Genomic DNA, 22,025 nt, shown 5'->3' on the forward strand with positions numbered 1-22,025 from the left:
TCCAAATGACAATTAAATTGACTCTTGACTCTTGACTCTTGGTTGCAAGGGAAAGTACCAGGGGAGGGGGTGGTTTGGGTGTGAAGGGACAAATTGACCAGGGAGTTATGAAGGGAGCAGTCTCTGCAGAAAGCCAAAAGGGGAGGAGATGGTAAGATGTGGCCAGTGGTGGGATCCCATTGGAGGTGGCGAAAATGTCGGAGGATTATCTGTTGTATGTGACGGCTGGTAGGGTGGAAGGTGAGGACAAGGGGGACTCTGTCCTTGTTACGAGTGGGGGGATGGGGAGTGAGAGCGGAGCTATGAGATATAGAGGAGACCCTGGTGAGAGCCTCATCTATAGTCAAAAAGGAGAACCCCCGTTCCCCAAACAATGAGGACATCTCCGATGCCATGGTTTGGAACACCTCATCCTGGGTGCAGATGCCTGGGGGCCTGTTTCCGCGCTGTGTGTCTGAAAGATGGCAGTGGAGGCCAATTCACTGGATGTTTTCAAGAGAGAGTTAGATTTAGCTCCTTGGGCTAACGGAATCAAGGGAAATGGGGAGAAAGCAGGAATGGGGTACTGATTTTGGATGATCAGCCATGATCATATTGAATGGTGATGCAGGCTCGAAGGGCCGAATGGCCTACTCCTGCACCTATTTTCTATGTTTCTAAGGTTCTTGATTAATACGGGTGTCAGGGTTTATGGATTAATATTGGTGTCAGATAATTCTGCAGAATTAGGACATTCGGCCCATCAGGTCTACTCCACCACTCAATCATGACTTCCAGAAGCTCGCGCGCGCGCACACACACACACACACACACACACACACACACACACACACACACACACACACACACACACACACACACACACACACACACACACACACACACACACACACACACACACACACACACACACACACACACACACACACACACACACACACACACACACACACACACACACACACACACACACACACACACTAATGCATTGTCTTTAAGAGGATACAAAATTCTGCAGTAACTCATCTAGCACCCAGAGTTACTCCAACACTTTGTGTCTTTTTTTGAATAGGTGGGCTGGGACGGTGGCGCAGCGGTAGAGTTGCTGCCTTACAACACCAGAGACCCGGGTTCGATCCTGACCACAGGTGCTGTCTGTACGGAGTTTGTACGTTCTCCCCGTGACCTGCGTGGGTTTTGTCCGAGATCTTCGTTTTCCTCCCACACTCCAAAGACGTACAGGTTTGTAGGTCAATTGGCTCCGCTCCTTCAAAGTCTGCAGTAAGATGCTGCAGATGTTCTAACAATTGGTGGTAGCCAGTGCCATCTTATTCGTTGCCGTGTGCTGGGGCAGCAGGGCAAAGGTTGTGGACGCCAATAAGATCAACAAACACATTAGGAAGGCTGGCTCCGTCCTCAGGGCAGAGTTGGATTCATGGGAGGTGGGTGGTCTTGGAGGGGACGATGCTCCTCAAACCAAAGATTATCTAGGATCTTTGCCTCAAACTGTGGATGGCGCCACCTGCAGTGGCTGCCTCGCCAACAGTCTGTCTGTCCTTTTTAAAAAAAAATTTAGAATGAGTTAAAAAGTAATGTTTTAGTGTTCCTTGGTTTGTTTTATGTGTGGGTGGTGGGTGTGGGGGTGGGGGAAACTTTTTCAATCTATTACCTCGACGGAGATGCGATTTTTACTGTATCGTATCTCCATCCGCACCGCGCCCTAACATCGTGGAGTTGGCGGCCTTCCCTGGAGACCGACCCGGTGCTCCAAGCCGCGGGAGTCTGTGGGACTTTAACATCGCGGAGCTCGCGATCCCTTTGCCGGGGATCGAAGCTCCAACCGCGGGGCCTGTGGACTTTGACATCGTGAAGCCGGCGGCGGCTCTGGTAAGAAGAGGCCGACTCGGGAGCCCCCATGCCGCGGAGAGAGTTTCAACCACCCCGACGCGGGAGTTTCGATCACCCCGACGGGGGCTTCGATCGTCGGCTGCGGGGGGGTTTGATGGCCCTGATTGCGGAATGTTTGACTGTCCCGACCGCGGGAGAAGGAAGAGGAAGAAGATTGAAATGTATTGCCTTCCATCACTTTGAGGAATGTGGAATCCACTGTGATGAATGTTTACATTAACTTTCATGTAGCTGTGTGTCTTGTTGCTTTTCACTTAGTATGGCTGTATGGTAACTGAAATTTCACTGGACTTTAATTGGTACACGTGACAATAAACTGACCTGGAAGCAATACAGCTCACCCCCTCCGTGACACTGGTCAACCTGAGGAGCACCTTCAGCAACAGACTGGTTCCACCAAGATGCAGGACAGAACGCCACAGGAGATCCTTCTTCCCTGTGGCTATCAAACTGTACAACTCCTCCCCCTTCTGTCATGGGGTAGACTGAGACTGACTCCCCTCCCCTCTCCAATCTTTGCACATCCCCCCACGCCTTTCCACTCGTCACTTTCATTTCATGTTTCATATATTTTGTGCTTTATGACTGTTGCCGCCTGGAATAAATAAAGTTCTATCGTATTGTTTAGATGTAAAATAGAAATTGTCCCTAGTGTGTGTAGGGTAAACGTGCGGGGGGTTGCTGGTCAGTGCGGTCCAGGCGCGCCGATGGGCCTGTTTCAAACGCTGTATCGCTAAACTAAACTAATTTGTGTTCTCCTTCTGAAACCTGGAAAATTTAATTGGAGCCAATCCAACCTTCAACTTCTACATTTGACAAACACGCTTCCTATTTATCGTGAACCCAGGGACCTCACGCCAGCCGTATATTTGGGGAAATTCAATTTAAAGGAAGTTGTAGTGTGTATAATGGTAACTGTAGCTTTAAGCACTGAGCACTAAAATGGTATGATTTGTGTCATGTGATATATTCTTTTTTTTTCACTTAAATTTTTATTGATTTTTAAGAGATATTTTCAAAACAGTGCAACACCATCACCATAAATAAAACAAAGTAAGAAAAACAGCAATCAAAATAAAAAAATAAGTAGATGGGGAGGAAATAAATAAATAAATAAATTAATTAAAAAAAATTGGGATAAGACCGTGTGGTTCACTTACCAAATTAAAAAAAGAAAAACCATTACATTGATTAGTTATCTGGAGATAATTCAACATTCATACAAACATACCATCTAGTTCTATATAACGCAATCTTCCCATCTCTAGCTCGGCATTTATCTAATTGGTGTCATGGCTCAAATAAACAGTCCATTTTTCCCAGATCTTCTCAAATGAATTCTCCTCGACTCTCAAGGAATATGTCAATTTCTCCATATTAAAGATGTCTTGCACAATTTCTAACCACTGTTCCTGTTTTGGACTTTTTTCATTAAGCCACTGCCTGGTAATGGCCTTCTTGCTTGCTGCAAGCAAAACTTTATAATCAAATATGTATCTTCTATTTTTACACTATCTTTAATACGCCCCAGATACACCACAGGGCAGGTATTTGGGATTTTATAACCCAAGATATTATTTACAGCTGCATTAACATTTTCCCAGTATGGCCTTATCTTTACACAATTCCAGAAAATATGCGAGTGGTCTGCCTCCGTACTCCCACACAGCCTCCAACAGTGTTGTTGGACAGCAAGTTGTCTGCTTTTTATTTTGGGTGTTATAAAAAAGCGAGATGGATTCTTCCAGCAAAATTCTCTCCATACTAGTGAGCATGTGGATGAACATTGTGTTTCACACATTTGATACCATTCTTCTTCTGTTATTTGAATCTTTAATTCTGCTTCCCATTTTGTTTTTATGTGGAGCGTTGATTCTCCCCCCGCTTTCCACCAGAGCTTGGTAGAAAGCAGAGATGACCCGAGACCCCTTCTGTTTGTATGCATCCACAATCACCTTGATCACATTATTTGAAGTTTCATCTAGTTCTGGCCTTATCTCTTTTATAAAGTAGTCTCTTAATTGCAAGTATCTAAAAAAATCTTTGTTTTCGAGACCATACTTTGACTTTAAATCCTGGAAGCTCATAAACTCGCCATTTTCTGAAACTGTATACATTGCCGTTATGCCTTTTTGTGCCCATTCTTTGAATTTTGAATCATGTGATATATTCTAGATCTTATCGGTCTCGTGAACATGTGTGAGTTTGCTCAGTATACTTACGCAAGATAAAGACGACCCGCGCTGGCAACAGCGTGTACTGAAAACCTGTGCTTGCTTCTGTCTATGTACATGCTGAATGAAGCCTTAATATCTTACATAAGTATAGCTGTCGTTCGAGGTCTCCCAGTTTTATGTTTCCTGTGAGCAAAACATGTTATTGTTTAGTTTAATTTTAGTTTAGTCTACTTCTTGCGTATGGCGTGCACAGCCTAAAGTTGCAAGGCAACTTGTTCTGTTTGATCTTCTGTTTGCGCGCGCCAGGTTGATTGCTTTCGTCGAAACAGGGTGAACCACGTGAAGGTTGCAATCTCCCACCCCTTTAGTTTAGTGATACAGCACGGAAACAGGCCACTGAGTCCGCGCCGACCAGCGATCCCTGCACATTAACACTATCCTACGCACACTTGGTAGAATTTTACATTTATACCAAGCAATTGCGGGAAGAAACTGAAGGTCTCGGAGAAAATCCATGCAGGCCACAGGGAGAACGTACAAACTCCGTACAGACAAGCTCCCGTAGTCAGGATTGAACCCGGGTCTCTGGCGCTGTAAGGCAGTCACTCTACCACTACGCCACCGTGCCACCCGTGATTTTGTAAAACCATGTATTTATTATTTTTTAACCATCAATTGTACATATACATGGAATAATTAGCAAATTTGCAGACCACACAAAAGTGGGTGGTATTGTCGATGGTGAAGATAGTTGTCCAAAATTGCAGCAGGATCTTCCTAAATTCATTAGTCCTAGGAGCAGAATTAGGCCATTCAGCCCATCAAGTCTACGCCATTCAATCACGGTTGATCTATCCTTCCCTCTCTACCCTAGCCTCCTGCCTTCTCGCCATAATCCCCGACACCCGTACGAATTGAGAACATGTCAATCTCCGCTTTAAAAATACCCAATGGCAGCCTCCACCGCCGTCTGTGGCAATTAATTCCACGGATTCACCACCCTCTGGCTGAAGAAATTCCTCCTCATCTCCAGTGAGGAAATCTCAGTACTGGTAGATTTGCCATAACCCGTTTAGTTTTAGTTCAGCTTAGAGATGCACTGATGGTCTTCGGAAGACATTAAGTGCTGGTCGGGCAGCAACTCTGGGGACCATGAATAGGTGACGTTTCAGGTTGGGACCTGTTCTTTTTTTTGGTTGTAAACCAGCATTTGCAGTTCCTTGTTTCTGCATTTCACTGCTCCTTGGTTTGTTTAGACATACAGCATGGGAAACAAACTTTCCACGTAGACCATCGATCACCTGTTCACACCAGTTCCATGTTATCTCATCCACACACACACACACACACACACGAGCCAATTTACAGAGGTCAATTAACCTACAAACCCGCATGTCTTTCGGATGTGGAAACAAGACGGAGCAAGAGGAAATCCACGCGGTCACAGGGAGAACATGCAAACTCCCAGCAGGCAGCACCCGAGGTCAGGATCAAGCCCGGGTCTCTGACGCTGTGAGTCAGCAGCTCGACCAACTGCGCCACCGTGCCATCCTCTATGAAGCAATGTAACATGCAGCCAAAGTATTTTAACACTTGCAACAAAAATAAACGTATACAGCTAGTAGAAATACATTTATTTTTTTGAAAACACTGCAAAAAAAAAGTTTTAGTTCGTAATACATATTTAGCTTAGGTTAAAGATACAGTGTGGAAACAGGCCCTTCGGCCCACCAAGTCCACGGCGACCAGCGATCACCCATACTCTAGTTCTATCCCATACACGAGGGACAATTTACAGGTGTCGGTTCACCTACAAACCTGCGCTCCTTTGAGATTCGGGAGGAAACCGGAGCACCCGGAGAAAACCCACACGGTCCCGGGGAGAACGTACAAACTCCGTACAGACAGCAAGATGTCATAGCAACGTAACTATTGTTAAAGAAGAGCTTCCTGTATTGGCTTGTCAATATTCAATGTGATTATGGTACATCATTGCAAGAAATAGAAAGAACAAGAATTTGCTTAAGATATGTCTGGGGAGGAACTGCAGATGTTGGTTTAAATAAAAGACTGGAGTACTCAGCGGCTGAGGTAACATCGCTGGATGTGGGGAGGGTGTTTCCACTAGTGGGAGAGTCTAGGACTGGAGGTCATAGCCTCAGAATTAAAGGACGGTCTTTGAGGAAGGAGATGAGGAGAAATTTCATTGGTCAGAAGGTGGTGAATCGGTAGGAATTCTTTGCCACAGAAAGCTGTGGAGGCCATGTCAATGGCCATTCTTGAGGCAAAGATAGATAGATTCTTGATTAGTACGGGTGTCAGAGGTTATGGGGAGAAGGCAGGAGAATGGGGTTCGGGCATAGAGATAGATCAGCCATGATTGAATGGCAGAGGAGACTTGATGGGCCGAATGGCCTAATTCTACTCCTATCACTTATGAAAAGGAATAGGTGAATAAGGCACATTCCACAGCCGTGCAACTTTGTAGGTTAATTGGCCTCTGTACAGTTGCACTCAATGTGCAGGGAGTGGATGAGAAAGTGGGATAACATGGAACTAGTGTGAATGGGCGATCGTTAGTTGCATGGACCGAAGGGCCTGTTTCCAAGTTATATTTCGAAACCAAACTAGTGCGGAAGGATGGTACGGACATGAGCAACCTGTTTCTTCAGCATGAAACCCGATCCAGCTGGTCTGGAACTGCAAATCGCACGCACAGTGGAATTGATGGCGGACACAAAATGCTGGAGTAACTCAGCGGGTCGGGCAGCACCTCTGGAGAAAAGGAAAAGGTGGCGCCTCAGGTCGAGACCCTTATTCAGACTCTTGCCAAGATAGTAAGGCAGGAAGAGGTTTATCAACGCAGTGTAGAAAATGTGTCTATCACCATAGCCATACTCAAATATGAACATTACATTGACGTATCAATAATTTGGTCGTAGATTCTACCATCTCTGACCAACAGGCAAAATCGTGCCCTGCCTATGCACTATTAGGACCACACAAAGAGCTGGAGTAACTCAACGGGGCAGGCAGGATCTCTGGAGGACATGGACAGGTGACGTTTCGCATCGGGACCCTGCTCTCAGTCTGCAGAAGGGTCCCGACCCAAAACGTCACTCATCCATGCCCTCCAGAGATGCTGCCTGTCCTGCTGAGCACTTTGACTCCTTCTTCTGCCAACTGGCATCTGCAGTTCCTAATTTTTTTACTCACATACTATCAAACCCGCTTGTCCAAAATTGTTTTTATTTACAATCGATGAGAACCGCTGAGGAAGGAGATGAGGAGGAATTTCTTTAGTCAGAGGGTGGCGAATCTGCGGAATTCTTTGCCAAAGAAAGCTGTGGAGGCCAAGTCAATGGATATTTTTAATGCAGAGATAGATAGATTCTTGATTAATACGGGTGTCAGGGGTCATGGGGAAACGGCAGGAGAGAGATAGATCAACCATGATTGAATGAGGGAGTAGATGGGCCAAAATGTCTAATTCTGCTCGTATAACTTATGAACCTAGATCGCCCTCAGAATTATAATTGCGGAGAACATGGGCAGGACCTACACAGTGAATGGTAGGCCTCTGGGGAGTGTTGTAGAGCAGAGGGATCTAGGAGTGCAGGTGCATGGTTCCTTGAAAGTGGCGTCACAGTTAGATATGGTGGTCAAAAAGGCTTATGGCCTTCATCAGTCAGAGTATTGAGTATAGAAGTTGGGAGGTCATGTTGCAATTGTATAAGACGTTGGTGAGGCCGCATTTAGAGTATTGTGTCCAGTTCTGGCCACCATCTTTTAGGAAAGATGTTGTCAAGCTGGAAAGGGTGCAGAGAAGATTTACAAGGATGTTGACAGGGCTAGAGGGCCTGGGCTACAGGGAGAGGTTGAGAAGGCTAGGACTTTATTCCTCTGAGCGCAGGAGGATGAGGGGTGATCTTACAGAGGTGTGTAAAATCCTGAGAGGAATAGATCGGGTAAACGCCCAGGGTCTTGCGTCCCGAGTGAAACAGAGGACATCGGTTTACGGTGAGGGAGGAAAGATTTAATAGGAACCTGGAGGGGTTTACTTATTTTACACAAAGGGTGGTGGGTGTACGGAACAAGGTGCCAGTGGAGGTAGTTGAGGCAGGGACTAATGCAACATTTAAGAAACATTTGGACAGGTACATGGATAGGACAGACTTAGAGGGATGTGGGCAGAATGCAGGCAAGTGGGCTTGGTGTAGATGGGGCATGTTGGTCAGCATGGGCAAATTGGGCCGAAGGGCCTGTTTCCATGCTGTATGACTTCATCAGATGGTTATAGATTTGTGATCTTGCAGTCTTTCTCTCTCCCTCTCTCCTTGTCTCTGAAGCTTAGATCAGCACAACCCTTGAATAGTGTTAAGGCACCGTTTAGCCTCCTGGAAACATGGAAAGTAGGCCATTCGGCCTTTCGAGCTAGCACCGCCATTCAAGATGATCATGGCTGATCATCCAGAATCAGTACCCCCATTTCTGCTGTCTCCCCATATCCCATAATTCCGTTAGCCCTAAGAGCTATATCTAACTCTCTCTCTTGAATACATCCAGTGAATTGGCCTCCACTGCCTTCTGTGGCAGAGCATTCCACAGATTCACAACTCTCTGGGTGAATAAGGTTTTTCCTCATCTCAGTCCAAAATGGCCGACCCCTTATTCTTAAACTGTGACCCCTGTTTCTGGACCAACATATTTTCCCCCCCACCAACATATTTTCCTGCATCTAGCCCGTCCAATCCTTTAAGAATCTTAAGCAGCTGTCACTCTGTGTTGCTGCCGCTGGTCACATGTTTTAAACGCCGTTGTCAAAGTTGGGTAGACACCAGCAGCAACATCCGTTATTGGTTGTGGTTGATTCGTTGGCATGGCAACCTGGAGGGACACCGCTCATCAGGCCAACGTCCACCATGTCGTACTCATAGATGATGTCCTCCAAACGGCTGATGTACAACCAGGTGATCAGAACTCCGAAAAACTGAAAAACAGCAGGGAACAAAGAAACAGCCGATCAAACAAACGTGCAAATAACCTTGCTTGAATAAAAGCTGGCGTTTTATACACGGTGGGTCAGGCAGCGTATCTAGAAGACATGGCCAGGTGATGTTTCTTTAGGACTGGGATGACAACTTCTTCACCCAGAGGGTTGTGAATCTGTGGAATTCTCTGCCACAGGAGGCAAGTGGAGGCCAATTCACTGGATGAAGAGAGAGTAATGCCCCTGTCCCACTTAGGAAACTTGAACGTAAACCTCTGGAGACTTTGTGCCCCACCCAAGGTTTCCGGAGGTTTTTGTCAGTCTCCCTACCCGCTTCCACTACCTGCAACCTCCGGCAACCACCTGCAACCTCCGGGAACTGCACGGAAACCTTGGGTGGGGGCGCAAAGTCTCCAGAGGTTTCCGTTCAGGTTTCCTAAGTGGGACAGGGGCATTAGATATAGCCCTTAGGGATAACGGAATCGAGGTATATGGGGAGAAAGCAGGAACGGGGTACTGATTCTGGATGATCAGCCATGAACATATTGAACGGCGGTGCTGGCTCGATGGGCCGAATGGCCTACTCCAGCATGTACTTTCTATGTTTCTATGACTATTATAAAACCTTGGAAAACATTTTTGTAAAAAAAAGGTGCATCTATGCAATATCTTTAGCAGGGAGGAAAGTTTACAATCTGACAGGGAGATGAGCTGAGAAATTCACAGCTCCGTACACTGTCCAAACTTCTGTCCATTTACTTAAGTAACAACCTGGATGTGTATACTTTCGGCGCATTAAAAAATTCCACAATAATTCACAGGATCATAATCAGGAAAAGAATATGACACCAAGGCTAAAGAAACAGACAATAACATAACCTTGTTAATGGTGTAGATTTTAAGGAGTGTCTAAACAGAATCTCCAAAGTTACAGGGAGAAGGGTCTTGATGGAGAATGATGACAGCTCACGGATACACTTGCACTGTCCCACGCGCACACACACACACACACGGGACAATTTTACCGAAGCCAATTAACCTGCAAACCTGCACGTCTTTGGAGTGTGGGAGGAAACCGGAGCGCCCGGAAAAACCACCATGCGGTCACGGGAAGAACGTACATACTCCGTACAGACAGCATCCTCAGTAAACATAGAAACATAGAAAATAGGTGCAGGAGTAGGCCATTCAGCCCTACGAGCCTGCACCGCCATTCAATATAATCATGGCTGATCATCCAACTCAGTATCCTGTACCTGCCTTCTCTCCATACCCCCTGATCCCTTTAGCCACAAGGGCCACATCTAACGACCTCTTGAATATAGCCAATGAACTGGCCTCAACTACCTTCTGTGGCAGAGAATTCCAGAGATTCACCACTCTCTGTGTGAAAAATGTTTTTCTCATCTCGGTCCTAAAGGATTTCCCCTTTATCCTTAAACTGTGACCCCTTGTTCTGGACTTCCCCAACATCGGGAACAATCTTCCTGCATCTAGCCTGTCCAACCCCTTAAGAAATTTGTAAGTTTCTATAAGATCCCCCCTCAATCTTCTAAATTCTAGCGAGTACAAGCCGAGTCTATCCAGTCTTTCTTCATATGAAAGTCCTGCCACCCCAGGAATCAGTCTGGTGATCCTTCTCTGTACTCCCTCTATGGCAAGGATTGATCCCGGGTCTCTGGCAGCAACTACAACTCTCCCGCTGGATAATCCGGAGTTGCTGCCTGACAGCGCCAGAGACCTGGGTTCCATCCTGACCACCATGCTGTCTGTACTGTGTTTGTGCACTCTCCCTGTGACCGCGTGGGTTTTTGCCGGGTGCATCGGTTTCCTCCCGCACTCCGCAAGCGTACAGGTTTGTAGGTTAATTGGCTTTGGTAAAGGTTGTAAATTGTCTGTTGTGTGTAGGATAGTGCTAGTGCAACGGGGAGCGCTGGTTGGCGAGGACTCGGTGGGCCGAAGGGCCTATTTCCGCGCTGTATCTCTAAAGCCTAAATGATCCGCAGTTAACCTGCCCCGATGTTGCTACAAGTTCATGAAACGTGATTTGGAGAGGTGCTGGGATTACTGACCCCATGACTGCACCCTCTTTAAAGGAGAAAGAGAAGATTTCCGTGGAATTACTCGCAGAGAAGATTTAACGAGGACGTTGCCAGGACTCGAGGGCCTGAGAAAGAGGCCGGGTAGGACATGACTTGAATGAAACTTGGGCAGACAGAGGAAAATAAATGTGTAGGAAGGAACTGCAGATACTGGTTTAAACCGAAGATAGGCACAAAAAGCTGGAGTAACTCAGCGGGACAGGCAGCATCTCTGGAGACAAGGAATGGGTGACGTTTCGGGTCGAGACCCTTCTTCAGACCTAATCTATCTCTGCCTTAAAAATATCCATTGACTTGTCCTCCACAGCCGTCTGGGGCAATGAATTCCACAGGTTCACCACCTTCTGACTAAAGAAATTCCTCCTCATCTCCTTCCAAAAGAAATGCCCTTTAATTCTGAGGCTATAACCTCTGGTCCTAGACTCTCCCACAAGGGGAAACATCCTCTCCACATCCACTCTATCCAGGCCTTTCACTATTTCCATGATTGTAGTGTTCCTGAGTTCACTAGACGACTTTAATGTAATGATACATTTGGCTGCGGCCTGCAAGAACCAAGGAGGTTGTGAGTACTGTAGGTGAGGATTTGGAATATTGATTTCTCTAATTTCAAGAGACCTTCGCACTCCTTCTCTCTCCGTCCCTCCACCACCCTGGTCGTCCTGGCCGTCACAACATTCACATCCATATAATCCCTTCGTTATCACCTCTTCCACAGCCAACAATGGACCATTGTGGGCTCCACCTTTTCTCAATCATCGGTGCCAACTCTGATTTGTTCTGTACCTTTTCATACCTCTAGTTCCCCTCCTCCTCTAACTCTCAGTCTGAAGACGGGTCTCAACCAAACGTCACCCATTCCTTTTCTCCGTAGATGCTGCCTGACCCACTGAGTTACTCCAGCATTTTGTGTCGATCTACGGATTTTAACGTGTTGCCACTTGTCGAAGCTCTGCGGTTTAAAGAGCAGACAGCCAATCCACATTCACAAGTCATTGGAGCAGAATTAGGCCATTCGGCCCATCGAGTCTAGCCTGCCATTCAATCATATGCATTTAGTCTATTTTAAAAGATGCACAGAATCTCTTGCCCAGAGTCGGGGAATGGAGGACCAGAGGACATGGGTTCAAGGTGAAGGGGAAAAGATTTAGTAGGAATCAGAGGGGTGACTTTTTCCACACAAAGGGTGGTGGGTGTATGGAACAAGCTGCCAGAGGAGGTAGATGAGGCTGGGACTATCCCACCATTTAAGAAAGGTGCATGGATAGGACAGGTTTGGAGGGATATGGACCAAACACGGGCAGGTGGGACTAGTGTAGCTGGGACACGTTGGCCGGTGTGGGCAAGTTGGGCCGAAGGGCCTGTTTCCACACGGTATCACTCTATGAATCCATGACTAAAAGACCCTTGGTAATCATAGAATCTGTAAATCCCCGCTTTAGAAACATTGATAAATGTACGGGCTGCGTTGGGGAGGAGACTAAGTACAGGCCGGGAATCCAAACACCAAGTAAGCGGGAAGAAACAGGGGTCAGCAAATGAAGGATGTTCGATTATTTGAATCCTCGTATTTGATAAACACGAGTCCTCGTTCGAATAAATAGCGAACGCAATGGAAATTATAAAGCGTTTGACATTGTCTGTGTTGCCGATGAAAGATGTTGAATTTACATCCACTGATTTCCCCGTCACACTGTCCTACATTGATTCAACATCAACAGACCAGCGTGAGATTCGGAGTTTGCGCGTTAAATCCATCACACAATCTCTGTGGCCGGAAATGTAATGGAGAATCTAAACAGATCCTCACTACTGGAGGAAACCTGCCATTAATAATGCCGTCCTTAAGGAGGGGTGGGGGGAAGTTGTAGAAATTAAATTATATTACTTAGTCTGAAGCGAGGTTCTGACCAGAAACGTCACCTAACCACTGGGGCAGAGATGCATATGGGCGGCACGGTGGCGCAGCGGTAGAGCTACTGCTTTAGAGCGGCAGAGACCCGGGTTCAATCCTGACCACGGGTGCTTGTCTGTACGTTCCCCCGATTACCTTTTTCTGATGTCTGCAGTTTCCTCCCACGCTCCAAAGATGTACAGCTTTGTAAGTTAATTGGCTTGGTATATATGTAAAATTGTCCCTGGTGTAGCGATGTTACAATACCTACTTTGAGCGGCACTGCAGTTCTGCCACTGGCCGTGTGCGCGACTTTGGTGCCTTTGAGGGGGAGGGGGGGGGGATTAAAATGCCGTTTTCTCCAGCCTGCGGAGTTGAACTTTCTCAGGCTGTTCAGCTGCTGCAGAAAAATCGTTCCGACTTCCGTCCTCCGATGTTTTTAAAAAAAAATCACGGGACAATTTAATCCCTGGAGTAAAATAAAAAGCTACTTCTAACGCTGTCAACGCCTACAACGGGACGGATCTCATGTACGGGACAAAACATAAGGTAAGCCGTTTGTTTTACATTTAAACTTGCTTCTTAAGACGACTTTAATCCAAATTTCATTGGCGAAAATGTGATTTTGGCCCCATACGAACCGGCAGTGTTTTTCCTGCCGATATGGGGTTCTAATTCACTGTAACCGCAACGTTTAAAATGACCGCGTTCCACAAGATGATTGAAATGCCCATTAATCTACGGGAATTAAACATTAAATTCCTTCCATTTGGCCTATAAATTCATGACAATGAGATTTAAAAATCATGTTATATTGTGAATTCTTGTGTGAATGTTATTTGGACACTTAGGCTATTTAAAAATGTTAACCTTTTCTTAAGAAATGGATAGATGTTTAGATCTAGTAATTGAATTTTGTATTAGCTACAATTAGGTAACTAACTAATTATATGCTTTAATTTCAGGTCATCCAAGTAAGATTATTTCATATTTGTTTCAGAATGCTTCAATCTATAATAACTGAAAATTTCATCCAGTTCTCTTAATTTTTAAGAAAGTTGTGGGCTTTTGACTGTCCTTGATCACAGCTTTTGAGAAGTCAATGGAAAAGCAATAGGGAACAAGATGCTAATTTCAGTATGAAAATGGCCATCACATTTTTAATATTGAAGATATGAAAGTGAATTAGGTGTCAAAATAAACTTCTTTTTATGCTTTATCTGATGGGATAAATTGCAGACTTGATTTTTAAAATCTCAAAATTTTGTAACATTGCTACCCAGTGTATGGCAGCGTTAGCGTGCGGGGATCGTTGGTCCGTGCGGACTCGGTGGGCCGAAGCGCCTGTTTCCACGCTGTATCTCTAAAACTAAAAACATTGCCGTTTAGACGGATGCGGACCGCAGAGATGCTGCTTGACCCGCTGAGTTACTCCAGCACTTTGCAGTCATTTTTTTAAACCTGCGCCTGCAGTTCCTAGCTACGTGTGCTAAAGATTACTCAGCGCACGCGCGCATCCAAAGGAATGAACAGGCTGAACGGCAGAACAATAGTTGGGAAGTTTTTAACACTTGTAAAATATAAAATAAGATATGGTAAAGTGGAGGTTACCTGTGGAACTATTATGCCCAACAAAATGGCCGCCATGGCCGCGTAATGCGCCAGGAACCAATTCAGCACGGCATCTGTGCATCCGCCCACGAAGACAATTTGGACTGCAGTGTAGCGCTGTGGATAAAGGGGAAGATGTGGGGCGTCAGCCTTGATCTGAAGGTAGACACTAAAACCAGAGCACATAGAAACATAGACATAGAAACATAGAAATTAGGTGCAGGAGTAGGCCATTCAGCCCTTCGAGCCTGCACCGCCATTCAATATGATCATGGCTGATCATCCAACTCAGTATCCCATACCTGCCTTCTCTCCATACCCTCTGATCCCCCTAGCCACAAGGGCCACATCTAACTCCCTCTTAAATATAGCCAATGAACTGGCCTCAACTACCCTCTGTGGCAGAGAGTTCCAGAGATTCACCACTCTCTGTGTGAAAAAAGTTCTCCTCATCTCGGTTCTAAAGGATTTCCCCCTTATCCTTAAGCTGTGACCCCTTGTCCTGGACTTCCCCAACATTAGGAACAATCTTCCTGCATCTAGCCTGTCCAACTCCTTAAGAATTTTGTAGGTTTCTATAAGATCCCCTCTCAATCTCCTAAATTCTAGAGAGTATAAACCAAGTCTATCCAGTCTTTCTTCATAAGACAGTCCTAAGCACCCGGGGAAAGCCCACAGTGTCACGGGCTGAACAGACAAACTCCGTACAGACAGCACCCGTAGTCAGGATCGAAGCCGGGTCTCTGGTGCTGTGAGGCAGCAACTCTGCCATGGTGCTGCCCCTAGTCAGTAGAAGCAGTCACTCAATCCCATGGTCAAGCTAGTGACAAGGCCCCTAGGGGGCGCCACACTGACGGCAGCCTCTGCCTACAGCCTCTGCCTTTCAATCCTACAAGATTTCCCCCTTATCCTTAAACTGTGACCCCTTGTTCTGGACTTCCCCAACATCGGGAACAATCTTCCTGCCTTCACCCCATATCCCCTGACTCCGCCGTCTTTAAGAGCCCTGTCTATCTCTCTCTTGAAAGCATCCAGAAAACCGGCCTCCACCGCCTTCTGAGGCAGAGAATTCCACAGACTCACAACCCTCTGTGTGAAAAAGTGTTTCCTCATCTCCGTTCTAAATGCCTCACCCCTTACTCTTAAACTGTGGCCCCTGGTTCTGGACTCCCCCAACATCAGGAACCCGTTTCCTGCCTCTAGCGTGTCCAAACCCTTCATGATCCTCTCATCCTTCTAAATTCCAGAGTATACAAGCCCAGCCGCTCCATTCTCTCAGCATACGACAGTCCCGCCATCTTGGGAATTAACCTTGTGAACCTACACTGCACTCCCTCAATTGCAAGAATGTCCTTCCTCAAATTAGGGGACCAAAACTGCACACAATACTCCAGGTGTGGTTTCACTGGGGGCCTGTACAACTGCAGAAGGACCTCTTTGCTCCTATACTAGACTCCTCTTGTTATGAAGGCCAACATGCCATTCGCTTTGAGTTAGACTGAGAGATAAAGGGTTTTGAATGTTGTGGCCGGGAGTCTGTGTAGATTACTGAGTGGAAACAGACGAGGTGACATGTTGGAGCACTGAGGATATGGACCAGTGGGGATTTAGCTGATCAACGGGTTCAAGGTTCCAATGGTTCTTTAGGCCAGCAAGACGTCTACACAGTGGGGGGAAAAAAGACACAAAGTTCTGGCACAACTCAGCAGGTCAGGCAACATCTCTGGAGAAAGCGGATACGTGACATTTCGGGCTGGACCCTTCTTCGTCTGGTGAGTGGTCCCGACCCGAAATGTCGCCCCATCTATTCCCTCCAGAGATGCTGCCTGACCCGCTGAGTTACGCCAGGACTTTGTGTGCTTTTTTTAATATAAACTTGCATTGCCAACTCAGACCAACCCACTAACAGATAATGAAAGGCCTGGATAGAGTGGATGTGGAGAAGATGAGAGAGTCTAGTGGGAGAGTCTAGGACCAGAGGTCATAACCTCGGAATGAAAGGACCTTCATTTAGGATTAAGAGATGAGGAGGAAAATCTTTAGTTAGAGGGTGGTGAATATGTGGAATTCCTTGCCACAGAAGGCCGTGGAGTCCAAGTCAGTGGGTATTTTTAAGGCAGGGAAAGATAGATTTTTGATTAGTACGGGTGTGCTAAATGCATTTCGTTGTCTCTGTACTGTACACTGACAATGACAATTAAAATTGAATCTGAATCTGATGTGAGAGGTTATGGGGAGAAGGCAGGAGAATGGGTTAGGAAGGAGAGGTGGATCAGCCACGATGGGCCGAATGGCCTAATTCTGCTCCTATCACCTATGAACATGAAATAGAAAAGCTTGCTGGAAATGGAGCGAGAAAGAAATGAAATGTCGAAATACATAAGATAGACTCAAAAAGCTGGAGTAACTCAGCGGGACAGGCAGCATCTCTGGAGAGAAGGAATAGGCGACGTTTCGGGTCGAGACCTTTCTTCAGACTGATGTCAGGGGAGTGGGCGGTACAGAGATAAAATGTAGTCGGAGATAGTAAGACTGGCGGGAGAAGGAGGAGGGGATGGAGAGCGAGGGAACAGCAAGGGCTACTTGAAGTAATACACACACGTTTTAACAAGAAATACATACATCTTTCTCCAGTGTTTTGTAGCCGCACATCGTGTTGGCGACTTCCGTCTGCAAAGAGGGAAACACACCATTAATTTTTCACCGAACAAAGTATTTTTAAGTGTCCGTTTCTAAAGTCTTTGTTCACGTCCCATTTCATTGCAAACAATTTGCAGTGAGTGGGTTCGGCAGGAAGATATATATATATATATATTCAATGTCCAGACGGCAATCTTTCCACCACAAACATCACTAATTAGTTCTGAATCCTTTAAAAAAAAAAAAAAAATGTAGTTAAGTTTTAGTTTAGAGATGTTGCGTGGAAACAGACCCTTCTGCCGACCGAGTCATAGGCCACCCTGGCCACGCTCTCCATTCACTCCTGCCATCGGGAAGAAGGTATAGGAGCCTGAAAACTGTAACGGCCAGGTTCAGGAACAGCATTTCCCCGACAACCATCAGGCTATTAAACACTACAACCACTAAATAAGCTCTAAACTGTGTGCGCGTGTGTGTGCGCGTGTGTGTGTGCATGTGTGTGTGTGGGTGCGCGTGTGTGCATGTGTGTGTGCGTGTGAGTGTGTGTGTGCATGTGTGTGTGTGTGCGCGTGTGCGTGTGTGTGTGCGTGTGTGCGTGCATGTGTGCGCGCGAGTGTGTGCACACATGTGTGTGTGCGTGTGTGTGGGTGCATGCGTGTGTGCGTGTGAGTGTGTGCACACGTGTGTGCGAGTGCATGTGTGTGTGTGTGCGGGTGTGTGTGCGTGCATGTGTGCGCGCGAGTGTGTGCACACATGTGTGTGCATGTGTGTGTGTGTGTGCGTGTGTGTGGGTGCATGCGTGTGTGCGTGTGAGTGTGTGCACACGTGTGCACGTGTGTGTGCGTGTGTGTGCGTGTGTGTGTGTGTGTGCACGTGTGCATGTGTGTGTGCGTGTGTGTGTGTGTGTGCGTGTGTGTGCACGTGTGTGTGTGTGTGTGTGTGTGTGTGTGTGTGCATGTGTGTGTGTGTGTGTGTGCCCTCAGTAAAAGGCATATGACAGCCCACTTGGAGTTTGCCAAAAGGGTTGTTTTCTCTGGTCTGATGAAACCAAGATTGAACTCTTTGGCCTGAATGCCAAGCGTCACGTCTGGAGTAAACCAGGCACTGCTCATCACCTGGCCAATACCATACCTACGGTGAAGCATGGTGGTGGCAGCATCATGCTGTGGGGATGTTTTTCAGCGGCAGGAACTGGGAGACTAGTCAGGATCGAGGGAAAAATGAACGGAGCAAAGTACGGAGAGATCCTTGATGAAAACCTGCTCCAGAGTGTTCTGGACCTCAGACTGGGGCGGAGGTTCACCTTCCAATAGGACAACGACCCTAAGCACACAGCCAAGACAAAGCAGGAGTGGCTTCATGACAAGTCTGTGAATGTCCTTGAGTGGCCCAGCCAGAGCCGGGACTTGAACCCAATTGAACATCTCTGGAGGGACCTGAAAATAGCTGCGCATCGATGCTCCCCATCCAACCTGACAGAGCTTGAGAGGATCTGCAGAGAAGAATGGGAGGAATTACCCAAATACAGGTGTGCCAAACTTGTAGCGTCATACCAAACAAGACTTAAGATTGTAATCGCTGTCAAAGGTGCCTCAACAAAGTCCTGAGTAAAGGGTCTGAATACTTATGTAAATGTGATATTTCAGTTATTTCTTTTTAATTACTTTGCAAAAATGTCTAAACACCTGTTTTCGCTTTTTTTATTATGGGGTATTGTGTGTAGATTGATGATAAAAAAAATGAATTTAGTCCATTTTAGAATAAGGTTGTAACGTAACAAAATGTGGAAAAAGTGAAGGGGTCTGAATACTTTCTGAATGCACTGTATGTCTGTTAGATGTGTTGTTTATTATAGGATTTACAAAGTACTATTAACCGTATCCCTTAACTAAGCTAAAACTAAACAAATGAGCAAAGGTCTACCTTGTTGCGTACACAACATGAATATGGTACGCCGCAAGCCAGCATTCCCTTGGCAGTTCCATCACAGCTATGGTAGATGTTCGTTGACCAATCTGTGAAGTCCTCCGCACCACAGCATTTAAACTGCAAGGAAAAACAGGTTAGATCACACACTTGTGATACAACCGACATTTCATCTTGTTTTAAAAAAGATTGTCTTGCAGTAAGCTGCGAGACCTTGGTTAGAAACATAGAAACATAGAAATTAGGAGCAGGAGTAGGGCATTCGGCCCTTCGTGCCTGCACCACCATTCAATATGATCATGGCTGATCATCCAACTCAGTATCCCGTACCTGCCTTCTCTCCATACCCTCTGATCCCCTTAGCCACAAGGGCCACATCTAACTCCCTCTTAAATATAGCCAATGAACTGGCCTCGACTACCCTCTGCGGCAGAGAGTTCCAGAGATTCACCACTCTCTGTGTGAAAAAAGTTCTTCTCATCTCGGTTTTAAAGGATTTCCCCCTTATCCTTAAGCTATGACCCCTTGTCCTGGACTTCCCCAACATCGGGAGCAATCTTCCTGCATCTAGCCTGTCCAACCCCTTAAGAATTTTGTAAGTTTCTATAAGATCCCCTCTCAATCTCCTAAATTCTAGAGAGTATAAACCAAGTCTATCCAGTCTTTCTTCATAAGACAGTCCTGACATCCCAGGAATCAGTCTGGTGAACCTTCTGGTTAGGGCGCATTTGGTGTGAACCGGCATCTGAAGTTCCCTGTGTAGGAAGGAGCTGCAGATGCGGGTTTAAACCGAAGATGGGCACAAAATGCTGGAGTAACTCAGCGGGCCAGGCAGCATCTCTGGAGAGAAGGAACGGGTGACGTTTCGGGGGTGAGACCCTTCTTCAGACAAGAAGGGTCTCGACCCGAAACGTCACCCGTTCCATCTCTCCAGAGATTGCTGTCTGTCCTGCTGAGTTACTCCAGCATTTTGTGCCTATCTTCAGATCCAATCTATATTTTATTTGACCTCGTCCCCTTTGATGTCTCATTTTCACACCCTGTCCTTCCTTATCTCTGTGTCCCCGTTCCCCCCCCCCCCCCCCCCAGTCTGAGGAAGGGTCTCGACCCGAAACATCGGCCATTCCTTCTACCCAGAGATGCTGCCTGTCCCGCTGAGTCACTCCAGAATTTTGTGTCTATCTGAAGTTCTTTCCAACGCATCCTGACCCGCTGAGTTACTGCAGAATGTTTTGTCACTCTTTGGAGTACGATGAGCACTTCTGGTTCTGTACTCTGTACCTTCTCCTTTGCTCTACGGTACTGGAGTTTAACTAGATTATACGTCCAGACCTACCTGATCTCCCTGTTGCCAAACACTTTAATTCTCTCCTTCCCATTCCCACACTAACCTAAACGCAAATTGGAGGAACAGCATCTCATATTTTGCTTGGGCAGCTTACAGCCCAATCGTATGAATATTGATTTCTCTAACTTCATGTAACCCTGGCATTCCCTCTCCCTCCGTACCTCACCCACCTCGCACAACTCCAGACGGCTCCGAAGTTGGAAGTGGGACCGGCCCCGCGAGGCCGTACACCTCAAGCCAACACGTTTGGCCGCACTAGACGCATGCAATCGCATGCTGGTGGGACAGGCCCTTTACTTGCAGCACTATCATGAGAATATTGGCACGGTGGCGCAGCGGTAGAGCTGCTGCCTCACACCACCAGAGACCCGAGTTCGATCCCGACTACGGGTGCTTGTCTGTACGGAGTTTGTACGTTCTCCCCGTGACTGCATGCATTTTCTCCGAGATCTTTGGGTTCCTCCCGCACTCCAAAAACGTACAGGTTTGTAGCTTAATTGGCTTGGTATGAATGTAAACGTGTGTAGGATAGTGTTAGTGTGCGGGGGGGATTGCTGGTCGGCGGGCCAAAGGCTTGTTTCCGCGCTGTATCTCTAAACTAAACTAAACATCTTTCGTGTAACTTGGTGCCCAGAACTGAGCTCAATTTATGAACCTATGACAGACGCAAAAAGCTGGAGTAAATCAGCGGGTCAGGTAGCACCTCAGGAGAAAAGGATTAGGTGACGTTTTGAGACAAAATTCTTCTTCAACCTACGATGTCCTTTCCTGATTGTTTAGTTTAGGTTATTGTCACGTGTAGCGAGGTATACTGAAGAGCTTTTGTTGTGTGCTAACCTGTCAGCGAAAAGACAACACATGATTCCAATCGAGTAATTTACAGTGTATAGATACATGATAAGGGAATAACGCTTAATGCAAGGTAAAGCCAGCAAAGTCCGATTAAGGATAGGCAGAACGTCACCAATAAGATAGATTGTAGCTCAGTTGTGGTAGGATGATTCAGTTGCCTGATAACAGCTGGGAAGAAACTGTCCCTGAATCTGGAGGTGTGCGTTTTCACACTTCTATACCTATTGCCTGATGGGAGAGGGGAGAGGGGAGAGGAGGGAGTGAATGGGTTGTGACTCTTCCTTGATTATGCTGCTGGCCTTGCCGAGGCAGCGTGAGGTATAAATGGAGTCAATGGAAGGGAAGCCAATGGAATGAATAAGACTGGGACCCAGACAGGGCCTATCAGGCAAAAACTGGTTCATCTAAATGCTAAAAATCCTATGTTTTGTATTTGCTACCTAATCACTCCTTGCACAATGGTGTCCATTTATGCTTTGTGGATGCTTTAGTGGATCGCTTCGGCATGGTAAAGGGAACAATACGCTCACACACACACACACACACACACACACACACACACACAGGAACTCATTTG

At 46.5% G+C, this 22,025-nt stretch overlaps 1 protein-coding gene across 1 annotated transcript in view; it reads right to left on the reverse strand.

Annotated features, from left to right (window-relative positions):
* Positions 1-7,305: 7,305 nt before the first annotated feature.
* tspan15 (tetraspanin 15) overlaps positions 7,306-22,025 on the reverse strand; it is a 41,582-nt gene continuing 26,862 nt past the window's right edge. Inside the window, exons 5-8 of the mRNA XM_055647301.1 lie at positions 19,246-19,368; positions 17,305-17,352; positions 14,683-14,799; positions 7,306-9,075 (exon numbers count right to left, since the gene is read on the reverse strand). Coding sequence (XP_055503276.1) covers positions 8,893-9,075; positions 14,683-14,799; positions 17,305-17,352; positions 19,246-19,368 — 471 coding nt within the window. The 3' untranslated portion in view covers positions 7,306-8,892. The remainder of the gene's footprint in view (positions 9,076-14,682; positions 14,800-17,304; positions 17,353-19,245; positions 19,369-22,025) is intronic.

The sequence above is a fragment of the Leucoraja erinacea genome, chromosome 15, assembly GCF_028641065.1.
Source record: "Leucoraja erinacea ecotype New England chromosome 15, Leri_hhj_1, whole genome shotgun sequence".
NCBI classification, from domain to species: Eukaryota; Metazoa; Chordata; class Chondrichthyes; order Rajiformes; family Rajidae; genus Leucoraja; species Leucoraja erinaceus.